The sequence below is a fragment of the Eutrigla gurnardus genome (assembly GCF_963514095.1).
Source record: "Eutrigla gurnardus genome assembly, chromosome: 1".
NCBI lineage: Eukaryota > Metazoa > Chordata > Actinopteri > Perciformes > Triglidae > Eutrigla > Eutrigla gurnardus.
In genome coordinates, this window is record NC_139915.1 from 29593007 (window position 1) to 29608520 (window position 15514).

Sequence of the window (15514 nt, forward strand, 5' to 3'; positions counted from 1 at the left end):
ATTTTCTTTTATGTTACAGCAGTAGGTAGTATACAGAGCTGAAGTCTAGCTCTAGACAGTACATACAGATTACGTGTGTGCACATGTGTCCATATTTGTCCGTCATGAGTGAACAACAGTCTCGTCTTATAGCCAGGCATGTCACAAAGTCAGAAGGTGGTCCAATCGACAGAGAGCAAAAGTCCAGTGTAGTTATTATTATTATATTATTCCTCTGCAGCTTTTTTAGGCGCCGTTAACTTCGCCATGTCCTCCCGATTAGTGGCTACTTCAACTCGCATCAGTGCCACGAGCTCGCGAACTGCGGAGATGTCAGAGCGCATCCCGACCACAGCAATCCGAGCAGTGGCGTTGTCCGCCCCTCACACTGGTCTGCTCAGTAGCGATCTTTCTCATTTTCCCATATTGCATGAAGATTCCACATCCTAAGGCGATCCTTCCAATTGTCATGAACGTGAACACGTACACGTCCACACGTGTTGAGAACACTCTGTCGATAGCATTCAGTCACCAGCTCAGCAACTCCATCGTGGACTGTTGGATGGATTGATTGACTGATTGAAAACGTTGTTGTACAATATTAGACAAGTCTCCAATCGAGTGACCTTAGTGTGTCCATTTACAGGCTCACTTGAGTTCTTCACAGCTCAGAACTTCTGATCGCTCACAGTAGTGTCACAGTTTGTATTCGTACCTAATTTATCTCCACATTGTTGATACACATTATAACAACATCCTGCTACGTACAACTGACATTGGCCTTGGACCATGCAAGTTCCCAGGTTCAACTTATTGTTTGGGTACAGAATGTTTTTTGTTATGCTCCCATGCCGTCTCAACACAGTGCCTGCTGATTCGTGCCTCTGACCTTTATCAACCCTCATGTATTAATCTGTACCGGTCAACGGCTGAATTTACATACTTTTTCTTGAAGCCACTTAGTGTTGCTGATGTTTTTTACTTCTTCTTGTGAAATGATGGTGAAATGATTCCATCTAATACTTTCTTAATTAGTCTCATGTCGAGGTCATCAACCAAAAACTATCAGTGGAAGTTTTTGGTACGCATTTGTTGACCAGATGTCTAATCTCTGTGTCCTTCACTGGTGTGAGAAACATTGAGCTGGGATTTCTGTCTCCATCCTTATCAAAGTGGTCCCAGTGAGTCAGGAATGTCCTTGGCTAGCTCTGGCCCGATGTTTACAAAAAAATTGATTGAATCTATTTGTTATGACTTCTGGGTTATCTTCCTGCATGTTGTTCTACTTGAAGTAGGGAGGGTAGTTTGGTTTTGTGCTTTTATTATTAGTCACGTTGTTAGGAATATCCCATAGTTGTTCCAGCTGCACAGAACCTCACGATATATGACGTGTAGATTCCATGATGAATCAAGCCTGACTATAATGCTTAAATGCCTTAAACTTTAGTGGCCAATCAGTAATAATTATAATAATACTGATATTTATGCAGCACTTTTCAAGCTAAAACACAAAGTGGTTTCCAGTTCGAAACATTTACTGAATAAAAAATATAAATCAGAAACCCATGGAAGCCTACGTCACACATCAAGCAGCACTGATCTCATATTAAAACAGGTGGTGGTGACACTCAAAATAACAATAAATAAGTTAATTAATTAGTTAGTAAGATGTCGATAACAGAAATAACCTCATATAAAAAAGGAAATAATCACAGACAGAATGCCAATTAAAGATTTGAGAATTTCTCTTTGATAAAAGTATTGGTTTCAAAACAAAACATACTAAAATAAAGACGATTTAAATATGACAATAAAGATCAGACAAAACATACACTAGTAATGTGTAAAAGTAAAAGTGTAGAGCCAGTCATTACCCAATATATTACCCAAATAGAACTTTATTTTATGTTCTAGTGTCGAACCTAAAACGTATCTGGCCGGATGTGGAATAATGTAAGAAAATCTTGCGCATAATTTTCACTCCATTTTTATTGATGACGTTTCCATTTTCAAACCTTCAGACAAACAGAATCCTTTAAAAATGATGGAATAGGGCAACATTAACAACAGGAATATCAATATGAGTATATCACGTAGTTTCAAAATCATACAACATCAATGAAGGGCTGCATCTCTATAAATAATAAACACTGCTTTTATGCCAAACTTTCTGCCCCTGAAACATTGCATATGTATTGTCCTCACACCTGGCCTTTTTTACATTATTTTTAGATCAGCAACAGCTCTGGAGAGACTCTGGGAGCCGACAGCGACCTGAGCAGCACAGCGGGAGACGGACTCGGCGGGAGAATCGCTGCTCACTTAACTCAGTCCAGAGGGACGCTCTCCGACAGCGAGATCGAAACCAACCCGGCCACCAGCACCGTCTTCGTGAGTAGAAAACCCACCATGAGTAGATTCTACCGTCAAAACGCTCCACAGAACAATAAATTCATTTTAAGACCATACAGTCAGACACCTTTGGGAACCTGAATAATCTGCAGCAGCCATGATGCTGTCATCAAAGGGATCTTTTTTTCTGCAGGGAAAGACCCACACTCTGAAACCGAGTGCAAAAGATCACGCGCTCGCCATGTCGAAGGGGCCGCCGCCGCCGCCGATGGAGGACATCAGCATGAGGATTTACCTCTGCGAGGGCCTGCTGGGTGAGTTCTGCTCTCCGGTTCAGATACTTCCTCTTGCAGTTCAAACGGCTGCTGTTTTGTTTTCAAGATAACGCTTCCTTCCCGTCTTCTTCAGCGTTGCTTCACTAACATTGTCTTTGTCGTGTGTCGTAAGAAAATATTTACAAACCAAACAACCGTGAATGTCACACAGTAACTTCACTTATGTAAAGAAAGTGTTGCTAGATGTTTAACCTTCATACAACTTACTGGTTTCCCTGTTAATGTACCAGCATTGAGCTTTGACAAAAAAAAAAACAGAAGTCAGTGATGTGATTACCCAGAAGTGGTGTAATGTTAAATCTGCATCATGAAACAGTGACTTCCATGAAGGAAACGTTATAACCCTTTGTGCAAATGTAATTAAAAAAGGTCCAATTTTACATTGTTATGAATCCATAAAAGAATAATACAAGTGCGATCAAGGTGCAGGTGTGTGAAAACAGAATAACATAAACATTCCTTACAATCGTGGTCATGACTGCGTCTGAAGTCTTTGGTCTTTATAGCTAATATTGCTGTTCATAACAACTGTACACATAATTTTAAAAATATATATTTTATTCACCTTTTTAATTTATATTAAGGCTTAAAGTTCTGCATAATTAAGGGTTTGCTCACTTTATTGTTTTGGAACAGGTTGACAGTCAGTCAGCTGTTTGTGTCGTTCCATTAGCTCACATTTACACCCTGTACTAAAAAAAATCAATCAGACTTGAAGCCAAAATAATGTTTTCATTCAATCAGAAAATGACAGTTCAACAAAACAAAATCCAATGACTTTGAGTCAAGTTATACTCCAGTCAGTCATGGTGACTTCTTAACATCTGTATTTCACTCAACCGGGGGGCACATTTAGAGCCTCGTTCCCACAAATCACAGCACCGAGCTGCCTGCTACAAACAGGACGGCAAACCAGCGTGCTCTGTCTTTGTTCGTCCTCGGTGCTGCTCTTGTTTTTGCCATTAAACCTACTCACCTCTTCGCCTAACCCCCTCCTGCTCTCGCTGCTCCTCTTCCTCTCCCGCTGCTCCTCCTGGGGAACTCTTCCAGGCCGCGATAAGAGCTCCGTTTGGGATCAACTAGAGGATGCTGCCATGGAAACCTTTTCTCTAAGTAGGGCTAATCTCTCGCCTTTGCCCCTTTTTTTTTCTCTGTGTGTGTGTTTCATCTTTGATGTGATGTGATGTTGGGTTTTTCCTCTCCGTTGCTGCACATCCGTATTTTTCTTACATAGAAGTGAAAAACACGAGCAGTCCTGCAGAGTTTGTCCTTCACAGGGAGATCAAAGACTTATTTAAGATTTCTGCTCACCCACTTTTTCCCCTCCACACAGTTAGACTGACTTTCATGTGTTTGCTCATTCACTGAGAGCACGCTGCCTTCAAGTGCTGTCAGGAATGTAATTATGAGTGGAGCACAGACGAGCCACCAGCTGGATAATGAGATTGGGAAATGTCAAATTTTACTTTGAGTTATGGCAACGTGATACGGGTGGGGGAAAACGCAGCTGGTGACCTGATATTATCAGATGAATATATATATATATATATTAGTTAGGAGATTAAAAAGAGCAGCACTTAAAGGCATCGTTAGATGGATGCTGTTACTTGAGTTATACTACAACAAGAGTTACTATTAGAGATGTTCCGATAACATTTTTTCCTGATTCTGATACCTGAACTTGCTTAGAACTTCATAAAACAGCTTAACGGGTCATTATTCCCTCTTCCATATTGCTATGAAAAGTGTTTATTTACTTGCCAGAAAATGCGTTTTACAAGACTACCATGATAACGCTCTTTTTTACTGAATGGATGCTTTAACGTCAGCTGTTAGTGTTACCGTGCCGACACTGCGACTGCTTGCTAAATTAGCTACCATATATGGTATCGTCTCATCACTTGATTTAAATAGAGATTTGACATTGGACAACATATTTATAACCCAGCAGTCAAGGAAAAGAAGGAATTACTGAATAATTGAATAGTTTTTATAGTTTATTTATAGTATGTAGATTGTACATTGCTACTGACTATGTCACTATGTACACTATGTGTACTGGCCAAATTCAAACACGGGTATCGGAACAGCTCTAGTAATTATATCTAATTGTTCTAATTGGCTTGCCGTGTTTTCTTGCATGACTAAGACCTACGAATTTAATTTTCTGAAAGCAGATTAATGAACTATGAACATATTTTGATAGGTAAAGAGCGCTCCACTCTGTGGGACCAGCTGCAGTTCTGGGAGGACGCCTACCTGGACGCCGTGATGCTGGAGCGTGAGGGCATGGGCATGGACCAGGGGCCGCAGGAGATGATCGAAAGGTTCAACACGGCCGTTACCCGCTCCATCCACCCACTCACTAGATCACTTCTGTCATTGCATCATGTAAAACCTGTAATATTTGTCTTTTTTCGTGTTTTTTGTGTTTGTCTATGCAGATACTTGTCACTAGGAGATCATGACCGCAAGCGTCTGGAGGACGATGAGGACCGACTTCTGTCCACGCTGCTGCACAACATGATAGCATACATGCTAATGATCAAAGTACGGAGGCTCATTTAAATCATAGCACGGTGGAAAGCTTGCCTTTTTCTTCTTTTAATCTCAAGTTTTATGTTTTTGTTTGTTGTAGTTGAACAAAAACGACATCAAGAAGAAAGTGAGGCGTCTGATGGGGAAGTCCCACATCGGCCTCACGTACAGCCAAGAGATCAACGAGATTCTGGACAAACTGGCCAACATGGTGAATATTCTCATATAATTCAACCTCAGTTTGCAGCTGTGGGATTATTTTCATCTGAACTGTTGTTGTTTGTGGTCAGAACGGCCGTGAGCTGTCCATCAGGCCCAGCGGGAGCCGTCACATCAAGAAGCAGACGTTCGTCGTGCACGCCGGCACCGACACCACGGGAGACATCTTCTTCATGGAGGTACGCTGGGATTCCTCATGCAACGACTCACGCATGCCACCGCTTCTTTTTTACTAAACTTCACCATTTCAGGTCTGCGACGACTGCATCGTCCTGCGCAGCAACATCGGCACGGTTTACGAGCGCTGGTGGTACGAGAAGCTCATCAACATGACCTACTGTCCCAAGACCAAGGTGCTGTGTCTCTGGAGACGCAACGGCCAGGAGACGCAGCTCAACAAGTTCTACACCAAGAAGGTCAGCGTCTTCCTGCAGCCTGAACTCTTCACTTTATCTGCTGGGGAAACTCGTAACACGTTTCCTGTTTGCATTCTAGTGTCGAGAACTGTACTACTGCGTTAAAGACAGCATGGAGAGAGCAGCAGCACGGCAGCAAAGCATCAAACCAGGTACCAGTCTGTTTCTCTTTCTAGCTTTCTCTTTTCGTTTCTCTTTCTTCATATTTTCCTTTCTCTTTTTCTTTGTTCTTTCTTATTTTGTTTTCTCTTTTGTTTTCTTTCTCTGTTTCTTACTTTCTTTATATTTTTCTTTCGTTCTTTCTTATTTAGTTTCCATTCATTCTTATTTCGTCATCATCACCTTTTTTAAATATTTTTAAAAAAGGCATGGTTTCCGACTTTTAATTGTTCAGTCGGAGTGTAGCAGTATAGTGACCGCATGAGTTGTAATTTCCTCATCAAAATTATTCACAAAAAAACCTGGAATAGTCTCCGTGATTTAAAGAAAACACTTTTCTATACTATTCTCTGAGGTTTATGCAAAATAAAAATTAATAAAAAAGTACCTTTGCAAGCGTTGGCGTCTGTGATGTCATTAGGTTTATGCAAATGTATATAATAATAATAATAATAATAATAACAATAATAATGACTTAACAATCTCAAAGACTCCCAGAATTTAATCTGTTTTTTTCTAGGAATATCAACCAGTGCCCCGGCTATGCTTTGTTTACTTTTTTGGTGTTTTTTTTAACCTGAGGAGACCCTTTGATGCCTCTATAAAGTTCTCATCTCATATTGGAGTATCCTGTAGTTTGTTTAAAAACGTGAAAGTAAAAATCCACACCTTTCATAAGCTAAATCAGCTAAAGTCTGTCCTACACCCCAGCAGTGTTGAGGTGAGGTCGGGTTTTTATCTAGGTCCTAAGTATCTGCTCTAGATCCAACCCCGGGTGTTTCTCCCTCAGGTCCGGAGCTGGGCGGAGAGTTTCCTGTCCAGGACATGAAAACGGGTGAAGGTGGACTCTTGCAGGTCACGCTGGAAGGAATCAACCTTAAGTTCATGCACAGCCAGGTAAGAGGCCCGGACCATAGCAGAGAACCTGCCTCTCGTCTCACACAAGGGCATGGGAATAATAAAAAAAAAATAATAATAAAAGTTCATCCCGTCCTTCTGTCCACCCGTCTCTGCTCTTCACTTCCTGTTTGCCTCATTTCCTTTCATCTCGCGGCGTCTTCCTCTACTGTCTCTAGAAACAGAAATCCTCGTCCAAATGCCTCCGATGAACACGTTTGATTGGCATTTACTCCAACCCGACGATTTCCCTTAGAGGAAGAATTCCTGTTTGTGCTTTTTTGCTTTTTTGGATTTGCTTTTATTTTCAGTGTTTGTTTTGTGTTTGTGTTTTTGTTAGCATGCAGTTTCCCAGACAACGATATTATTAACACATCCTTCCACACAAGTTTCTTTGTGACATCCGTGGTGCTCAAACCTCATTGTTCATCTGCTGTGTGTGTGTGTGTGTGTGTGTGTGTGTGTGTGTGTGTGTGTGTGTGTGTGTGTGTGTGTGTGTGTGTGTGTGTGTGTGTGTGTGTGTGTGTGTGTGTGTGTGTGTGTGTGTGTGTGTGTGTGTGTGTGTGTGTGTGTGTGTGTGTGTGTGTGTGTGTGTGTGTGTGTGTGTGTGTGTGTGTGTGTGTGTGTGTGTGTGTGTGACGGATGACCTTGAGCGAAGACTTTTCATTAATAATTGGCTATTTAATAGCAACTTTCACATTTTAAGTTTGGACCCGTGAACATCGTCATGTGTTTGCTTCCCGTCTGCGGTCGTAGCTGAGGATTGTGCTTCTCTTCTCAGTGTGTTAGTGTGTAGCTGTGATTGAACAATGCAGTGGAATAATCCAGAGAATGGACCGGCCTGAAAGATCAGGGACACTTCGTACATATTGAGTCTTTAAAAACAAAAAAAAGATGACACTGATTCCTCAACAACAACATTTTTAGGAGTCTGTTCACCCAGAAAAGAAAAAAGAAAGAAGGAGAAGACACTTTCTTCACATTACATTCACATTTAGGGCATTTAGCAGACGCTTTTGTCCAAAGCGACGAACAAAATGTCTATTTGTGGAAAGTAAGAAACCACAACATATCGCTGAGAAAGCTCAACCTCTGGTGTGTCTATTCAAGCAGACAGTTTTGGTTGGATTTGACGTTACATTAGAGGTGAAGAGGTTCACTCTCTTAAGTGAAGATTTCTTGTCGCAGCAGGTCTGTTTTCAGTGAACGAGCTCTAAGAAATCCAGACTGTCCACTTCCTGTTTTAGACCCGAACAGCAGACGAAGAACATTTGACAGTTTTGTCCGATATTTCCTTCAGGAGTTGGTTGAGAGCAAAGCAGAGCTAAACACCTGTATCTAGTGGTGACAGGACAATATTTTTCATTAATCAGGCAAGGTTAATACTTTTCGAGGTGGGTTTCGTAAAAAAGATGTAAAGCGTTGCATTTCTAGAATAAACTATTTCCTTTGATACAGTTGTGAGATTTGAGTTTTTGCAGGTCAGCTCCTGAAAGAGTTTAATCAAACCCTCAGAGGGAGCTTTGTTCAGCATTCAGAAGACTTTTTATATATATATATATATATATATATATATATATATATCCGTGTATATATTATGTGTGTGAGCTCTGGGCCGGATCCCGGGACGTTGTCGCGGGTAACCCCCTCCCCCCGTTTATCTGTGCTGCTGTGTGAGCAAGTGGTGTTGGTGCCGGCCCTTGTTGCTGGAGGAGGAGGCATGGAGGGCTCTGGGGGGACTGAGATCTTTAAAGTCCAGGAAAACCAAAGGTGAATCCAGCTCTCAATACCCTAGTCAAACCTCTAGCCCTCTTTTTCTTCTTTTTGTTTTTCTCCACCCCCATCTAGTCTCTGGGGGGGGGGGGGGGGCTGATTCCTCTTGTGATGTTTCTTTTTTATTGATTTCCTTTTACATTGGCTCTGGTAACTTCCTAGCTAGACTCCTGATTTGAATCGGTACGATGCTCCCGTGGATAGCGTCCATCTCGGAGTGTCGTCGAGTGTTTGTGCTCTTCTGTCCGATAATAATCCAAACCATTTCTCTCCCATGCTCTCTCCCCCTGCAAGGAGCGGAAGGTACACAACCTCTGCTGTGTTTGCTTTATTAGCAGTTACATCTTATTGGGTTCCTTTTTTCTTTTTTCCTTTTCTTCTCTCTTTGTTCTTATTCGTTACTGTTATAGCTGTATGGCAAAACTCTTTTATTTTGTGTCCTTGTGTCTACATTTTTATATGGAACTTCCATGTTTGCATCATATGGGCCATTTTGCATCTCTGAGCATAAAATGATATATTTTTGTTTGTGTTCCGATTCACTTCATTGGTGAAACAAGTCATGTGGAGTTTAGTTTTGAGCTTTGAGCAGACTAAAAATGCATTTCTCCCCATTTACCCGTCGCCCATGTATGCGTTTGATCATGGAAACTTCTCATAGTGTGCTTTTATTTCCTTTTTTTGTTATTTTTTTTCGTTAGCTGTTAAAAGCTTGCGCTCCATGTGTAGTTGTTTTATTTTTCACCTTTCATACCGAATAAAACAAAGTTTAACATGGTTAATTTCTTTTTTTAAAATATGAAGTGTTTTATTTTTCATCCGGTGTTGTTGAGTTAATAATGGTCTGTCTTGTTTTGTTTGTTTGTTTTTGTTTGTTTTTTAGGTTTTCATAGAGCTGAGTCACATTAAAAAGTGCAATACAGTGAAGGGAGTCTTTGTCCTGGAGGAATTTGGTAATTACACCATCTGTTGATTCTAGGCCTGTACTCGGCACGGCAGTAACTCGGCTTCGTGGTGAAACGTATTGACGAGAGCTAATAAGGGGGTGTGGCTGAATTTGATGCCGGCTCACCTGGAGGGCCGCTGAGACTCTGACAACTGTCGGGGATTCAGTCAGCGAGGAATCCTTCAGAGGAACGCGGCCCAAGTTTAGAGCGAGAGGCATTTCATAGTCGGTCTGAGAAACGATATGTGCAGTAAAATAAAAGTCTTGCTGCCTTTTTTATGAGATCAGATCAACTTTATTGATCCTGGGACCAGGAAATTCACCTGTTACAGCAGCTCAGGAGTCACAAAGGGGTTGAAAAGAGTAAGATACAAAATAAGTACTATCTAGATAGATAGAGATGTTGTCAGTTCTTAGAGGTAAAATGTAACTACATTGAATTTACTAGATCCCCTCTACAAGTTGTCCTTAACATGATGGTGTTAAGAGAAAATAATTATAATATAATAGCTTTATTTTTATTATAATGAACACTCACTGCAGTCGCATGTTTAATCTTATATGCCCTCTGTAAATACTCACTAGAGGCCGACGTGTATTAATCCACGGCTGAAAATAGTCCCCAGCAAATTCGCTTTTTACTCCTGTTACTAAAACTAAAGTTCCCAGCTGTTTGACTTGTCAAAAGTACGCGTGTATGTACAGATACTCGTGTTCAAAAGTAGTAGAATCACTGATTCAACTTCTTTACTCAAATAAAAGTGAGAATTACAGTATTAATAAGAAAAATAATCATTGATTTTAGATGTTTCAGAAAACATTTGAGGAGAAAAAAGGGCACTAAAGTAACAGGAAGCAAAAAGTATCTTAAGTCCAGTTTTTATTTCAGTAGACTTTTTATGAAGCAACTTTATTTGGAAAAACCAGCTTGAGCCTCACGAAGAGAAGAGAGCAGATGGTCTGCCATGTTTTTAAAGGGCCAGTACACCGTTTTATATGTAGGAAACAGTGGAGTGCCGGGTTACTGCCGTGTCTCTGTGCTGCTTTTGTAATGTTGCCCTCATCTTTGCCACTATGAAAACCTTCATTCTCCAGCAGGTAAAGTGTCGTCACCTTTCTCCTTTTTCTTACTCAAACTTTTACGACTCTGTGCTGAAAATTTCCTCACTCGATCCTTTTCGTCCAATTTGTGTGTTTTCATTTTTTCCTTCGTATTATGAGTTTTTTTCCCCCTCCGCTTCCCTCATCACTCGCTTTTCATTTCGGACATCACCTCCCCCCTGCCCCGCCCATTCTCTGATAGTCTGTGGAGATCTGTGGTGTTTCCTCCCCCCCTCCATCTGTCCAGATCTTCTCGGCTCTGCTATGGGTTCACAGTTACTAATGAAAAGTCCGTCTGTCCGGCGGGCGGCGACGCTGTCCTCTGTCACAGGATTGATCTCCGAGCTGCTTCTCTGTGATGTCGTTTAACTTTCACTTCATTTGGGTGGAAAGAGTCGGGGGAGCTTTTTCTTTCTTGTGTTTTCCACATTTGAAATCTTTACAGTCTCTCTCATTAAAAAACGTTGTTTTTATTATTTCTTCCGTTTTGTGGGCCATGAACGTCTCGCCAACTGTCAAATTTAATACTTCCCTTAAAACACTAGAAATATTTATTTGATGGACCTTCAACACCTCCTCTGTCCAAAGTTGGATGTAGTCCTGACTCTTGTGGTGGACTCTTCTTGGCCCACATCTCATTTTACACCTTGTTGGAAGTCCACCCACCCTTTAACCCCCCCCCCCCTCAAGCATGACCTCATTGAGGGTCCTGCTGCTTTTGAATTCTCTGTTTTGTCTCTTGCATCGGCATAGTTCCTGAAACTAAAGAAGTGGTGATCCACAAGTACAAGACCCCCATGGTGAGTCCTCACGTCGATACCTTTTAACCAGTAGTCGCGGCGCCTCTTATCTTTGAAACACCACTGATGTGGAGGTGAACTCTGATTGAGCCCTTCCTGCTGGGAACCCTGAAACTACAAGACTTTTAAGTCTGAGAACTGAAGCTGTGATCTCAGTGGAACCACGTGACGCTTGAACAGCAACGTTCTTAAAGGGCCACAGCACCTTTTTGAGGGTTTGGACCTGTTGCTCGTTGACATCATATCTGCTTGTTCACACTGAAAGTAGCGCTGAATAAAAAAGCTAGTTAAAATGCTACTTAGGCCCCGTACACACGAAGCAAAACAAACTTTTTTTCTCCGTTTTGCCTTGGCGTCGTTTCAAGAAAATCCGCGTCCAGACGAATCCACTGAAAACGACTCAGCGCGCTGTAGTTCATATTCCAGGCCTATGTGTGGCGCTTTTTCTGCTACAAAAATGCACAAGAAGAGACGGAGCTTGACCGGATGTTTGCCGTTGCTGTGGCAACACTTGAGAGTTACGGCTAATCTCCGCCCGACCACCCGATCAATAAACACCCATAAGATGACAATTTGGCCCGTATAAATAAAACCAACAATAAGCACCAACAGCCGTCAACCTAAGGACCTTGACGAGGCGTTGTCACACGTTGGGATGGATTAATTAGACAAATAAAAGCCTACATTCATGGGAAGTTAGCTAGCGGTTGTTTGTTAGCATCGTAATAAAGTAGCATATCTGCGACTTGTTCCCGGAATATCGCCCCCCTCTCTCGGCTCTTTTCATACAGCGGCCCTGATACGCCGACGTACAGACGAGCAGAATATCTGCTACGAGCACGGAGGCCGCCGTTGTGGTTGTTGTTGTTACGAGACGTCGCGGGGGAAGAAGTCAGGCTCGAGGGTCGAGGAGCGGGGCGATGACGTCAGCGTATTCGTTTTCGCCGTCTACACGAAAACGATCACGAAACGGAGGGGTGCCGTTTTTTTCTTTTCCACCCTGAGAGCTGGTTTAAAAAAATGCGTTTTCAGGCCGCGAAAACGCCGGATCCGTATGGACGGAAGGGCGAAACGCACAAGACTTCTGCGTTTACCCACTGAGAACGTTTTCGTGTGGACAGGCCCTTAGTGAGCGAGCCAGAACGATTTAGGAGTGTTACAGTAATAGTGTTGTAAAGAGTGACAGAAATAAATACAGAGATCAGGTTGTGGTGGGTTGGATTCAGGACTTTTAGTTTCTATTTGTTATTATGATTAATTTCAGGTGCAGTTTGGTGAAACAAAACTACCCGGTTAGGTTGAGTTAAAAAAAAAAGACATGTCTTATAGCCTCTGCCTTAAAAAAATGACTAGAAGATGATTGACAGTTCTGGAAAAATCCATTTTAAGTAAGTATTATCAGATAATACTTGCTATGCTATGAGATAGGATTTTATCACAAGTTTCCATCTAAACTTTTGAACTAAATGTTTCTGAAAATTAAAAAGTGGAGTCTTTTCTTCCTTCCTTGTTTTTTACCTTCTGCAGGCCCATCAGATCTGCTACTCGGTCCTCTGCCTTTTCTCCTACGTGGCGGCCGTGAAGGGGAAGGAGGCGGAAGGAAAACCCAAGATTCTGTCGCCGAGACCCCTTCTTAGCTAGTCCCCCCCCCCCCAGTCCTCCAAAAAACCCCACGCCTCCGTCCTCCTGCCTCTCTACTTGAAACCGCATCTCAGCTCTAAAACCACAGACTTCTGACAATCCCTAACTTTATTCTAAGCACACGATTCTCGCTCCGTCCTCCTGTACATACAAGCCTCAGACCCTTTTTAGACCCTGCTGTGTAGACGTGTTTGATGTTTGGTCTGTGATGTTGTGTAAATACCCCCCCAGCTAAGTGTTTGCCGGCTACTCCCCTCGAGCTCCTGTGTGAAACTCCTCCGTTGTTCCCGCTGCCAAGAAGACGCAACCGTTTTCACCAATGGGAGATGCCATCGAGGGATCGAACCCCCGAGGCGCAGAGTGCATGCAGGTCCCGTGCACAGCCTTTGACATTCACTACAGAGCAGCTCCCCCCCCTCCCCCGTCTCCATTTGACTGTGTGAGTTATCCTGTGATCCGTGGTTACTGTAAAGTTCCAGTCTGTCCAAGTTTAAACCGTTACAAACATCCGGAGACGTCCCACAGTGAAAAACGCTACCGTACGCTGCACCGGAGCACCGCATGTGAAACGCTTCTCCAGAGTGTTCGAACCCCAAAATAATGTGAGTGTTCTCAGATGTGTTCTCTTGCCCTCGCTCGGACCCCCCTCCCCCCTCCGGGCTGAATTACTGTAGTTCTGCTGTAAAACCTTCTCGTCCGTGGTCTGCTGTTATCAATTGCATGTTACTATGAGGGTGAAAAATAAATATTATATATATTTCTATATATAGTATTTATTTAATATATAAATATACTGACTGTAAATTTCTCTGGAAAAAAATGTTACAAAATTGTTTGATTTGCTAGATGTGCAATACTTAATAAGTAGTTAGCCATTGCCAGAGCCATGTTTTCTTGAGTTAACTGGCTTTCACAGGGTGAAGAATGTAAGAAGGATTTTGTTTTTCAGTTGTTTTTTTTCTAAGGTACAAGTTGATTGAAGTGAATACGATGACTTCAGTTTGACTGTTTCAAGTTTGTCTTTTAAAAGGTGAAATCAGCAAGTCACACGCAAAGAAAAACGGCTGCTGTGTTGCTCTCTGCGGTGCACACTTTGGAGGATTGGTTCTGCTCAGGCCACACCCCCAATCAGTGATGTCACAAGGTGTTTCTTAAACAGCAGGTGGCGGCCACGCTGTAGTGAACATCGGAGACGGTATGCTAACTTTTTACATTACATACAAACTCACCCGACTCAAACTGGTGTTACTGCGCAGCGTGTCATGTGTGACCATAGGGGGGCGCTGTTGCACGCGTGTTCATATTTATCAATTTCCATGTAAAGGATGACATTTTGTGTGAAATGACCCGCCGTCAGCTGTACATTTATTGACCAATACTCAGATAATATATATATAAATATAAAATGCAATAAACAAACGATTGAATTGATTAATCATTTGGGATTGAAGGTCATTAAATATTTAAATAAATACCCATGTATTGAGTCTAAGCTGATTTTTTAAGATTTGTTATGTATGTAGGGTAAGATATCCAAAGTTCTTCAGATAACTATTATTGAAAATACCCATTTGAGAAGCAGTAAAAAGTGCATGTTTACAAATTAAAAATAAAGAGCGACTTAAATGATGAGCTCTTGGAAAGATAAGAAATAATTGATTTATTTCTCATGCTTCACAATCCTAAAAACGTTAACTGCATAAGCAACAAATCTTTCCGTCACAGACTGGGTTGTGCCTCGAGTCTTAAAAATCCTCCAAAGTGAGCAGCAGCCGTTTTGCATCGTGTGATTTGACCTTCCGGATGTTGGAACCTCCCCGCTGTGATCGTCTGCTCCCAGAGACGGAGTCTTAATGTCGTTTCTGTGATGGTGAAGATGGTGGAATCTGGTCCGATCGCTGGCCGTAAACATTCACAGTGAGCGTGTGTGTGCGTGTGCGTGTGCGTCTGTGTGGTGAACAGTTTCTCCAGATCAGCAATATATATCGGTAGAGCTATATCACTGGAAGATGTTTGGTTTTTATTCTGACATGCTTGTTTTTAGTGATTTTACTGTCCAAAGGAAAATATTCAGAAGATGCTGTTCCATTAATAAATATATTATGTATAAATAATATATAAATAAAACCAAACGGTTTAAGGCATCTCTAAAATTGGTTTGGGAATGGGCCTTTTTTTTTTTTTTTTTTTTTTTTTTAAGCTGGAGTATTACAACTCATCTCTGTCATTGTACTAGCTTGCTGCTGTATCGAGGGGGAATAAATGAATTGAGATGCCAGGTGTAAGTATTCCAGTATTTCGAGAAAAAAAAAAATGTATTTATAGAATATGTACAGCTTTGGCAATATAATAAAGTTA

The 15514-nt window shown here is 41.7% G+C and overlaps 1 protein-coding gene across 5 annotated transcripts in view; it reads left to right on the forward strand.

The window, feature by feature from the left end:
* Positions 1-15514, forward strand: part of madd (MAP-kinase activating death domain) — a 48711-nt gene extending 33197 nt beyond the window's left edge. For 3 of the 5 annotated variants that reach the window (XM_084008499.1, XM_084008497.1, XM_084008498.1), the window contains 13 exons: positions 2212-2370; positions 2525-2645; positions 3717-3779; positions 4873-4993; positions 5111-5216; positions 5305-5415; positions 5495-5602; positions 5675-5839; positions 5919-5991; positions 6789-6895; positions 9552-9621; positions 11469-11515; positions 13043-15514. In XM_084008499.1, the coding sequence (XP_083864625.1) occupies positions 2212-2370; positions 2525-2645; positions 3717-3779; positions 4873-4993; positions 5111-5216; positions 5305-5415; positions 5495-5602; positions 5675-5839; positions 5919-5991; positions 6789-6895; positions 9552-9621; positions 11469-11515; positions 13043-13156 (1365 nt within the window). In that variant the 3' untranslated portion in view covers positions 13157-15514. The remainder of the gene's footprint in view (positions 1-2211; positions 2371-2524; positions 2646-3716; positions 3780-4872; positions 4994-5110; positions 5217-5304; positions 5416-5494; positions 5603-5674; positions 5840-5918; positions 5992-6788; positions 6896-9551; positions 9622-11468; positions 11516-13042) is intronic. The other 2 variants (XM_084008501.1, XM_084008500.1) reach the window with 2 other exon arrangements.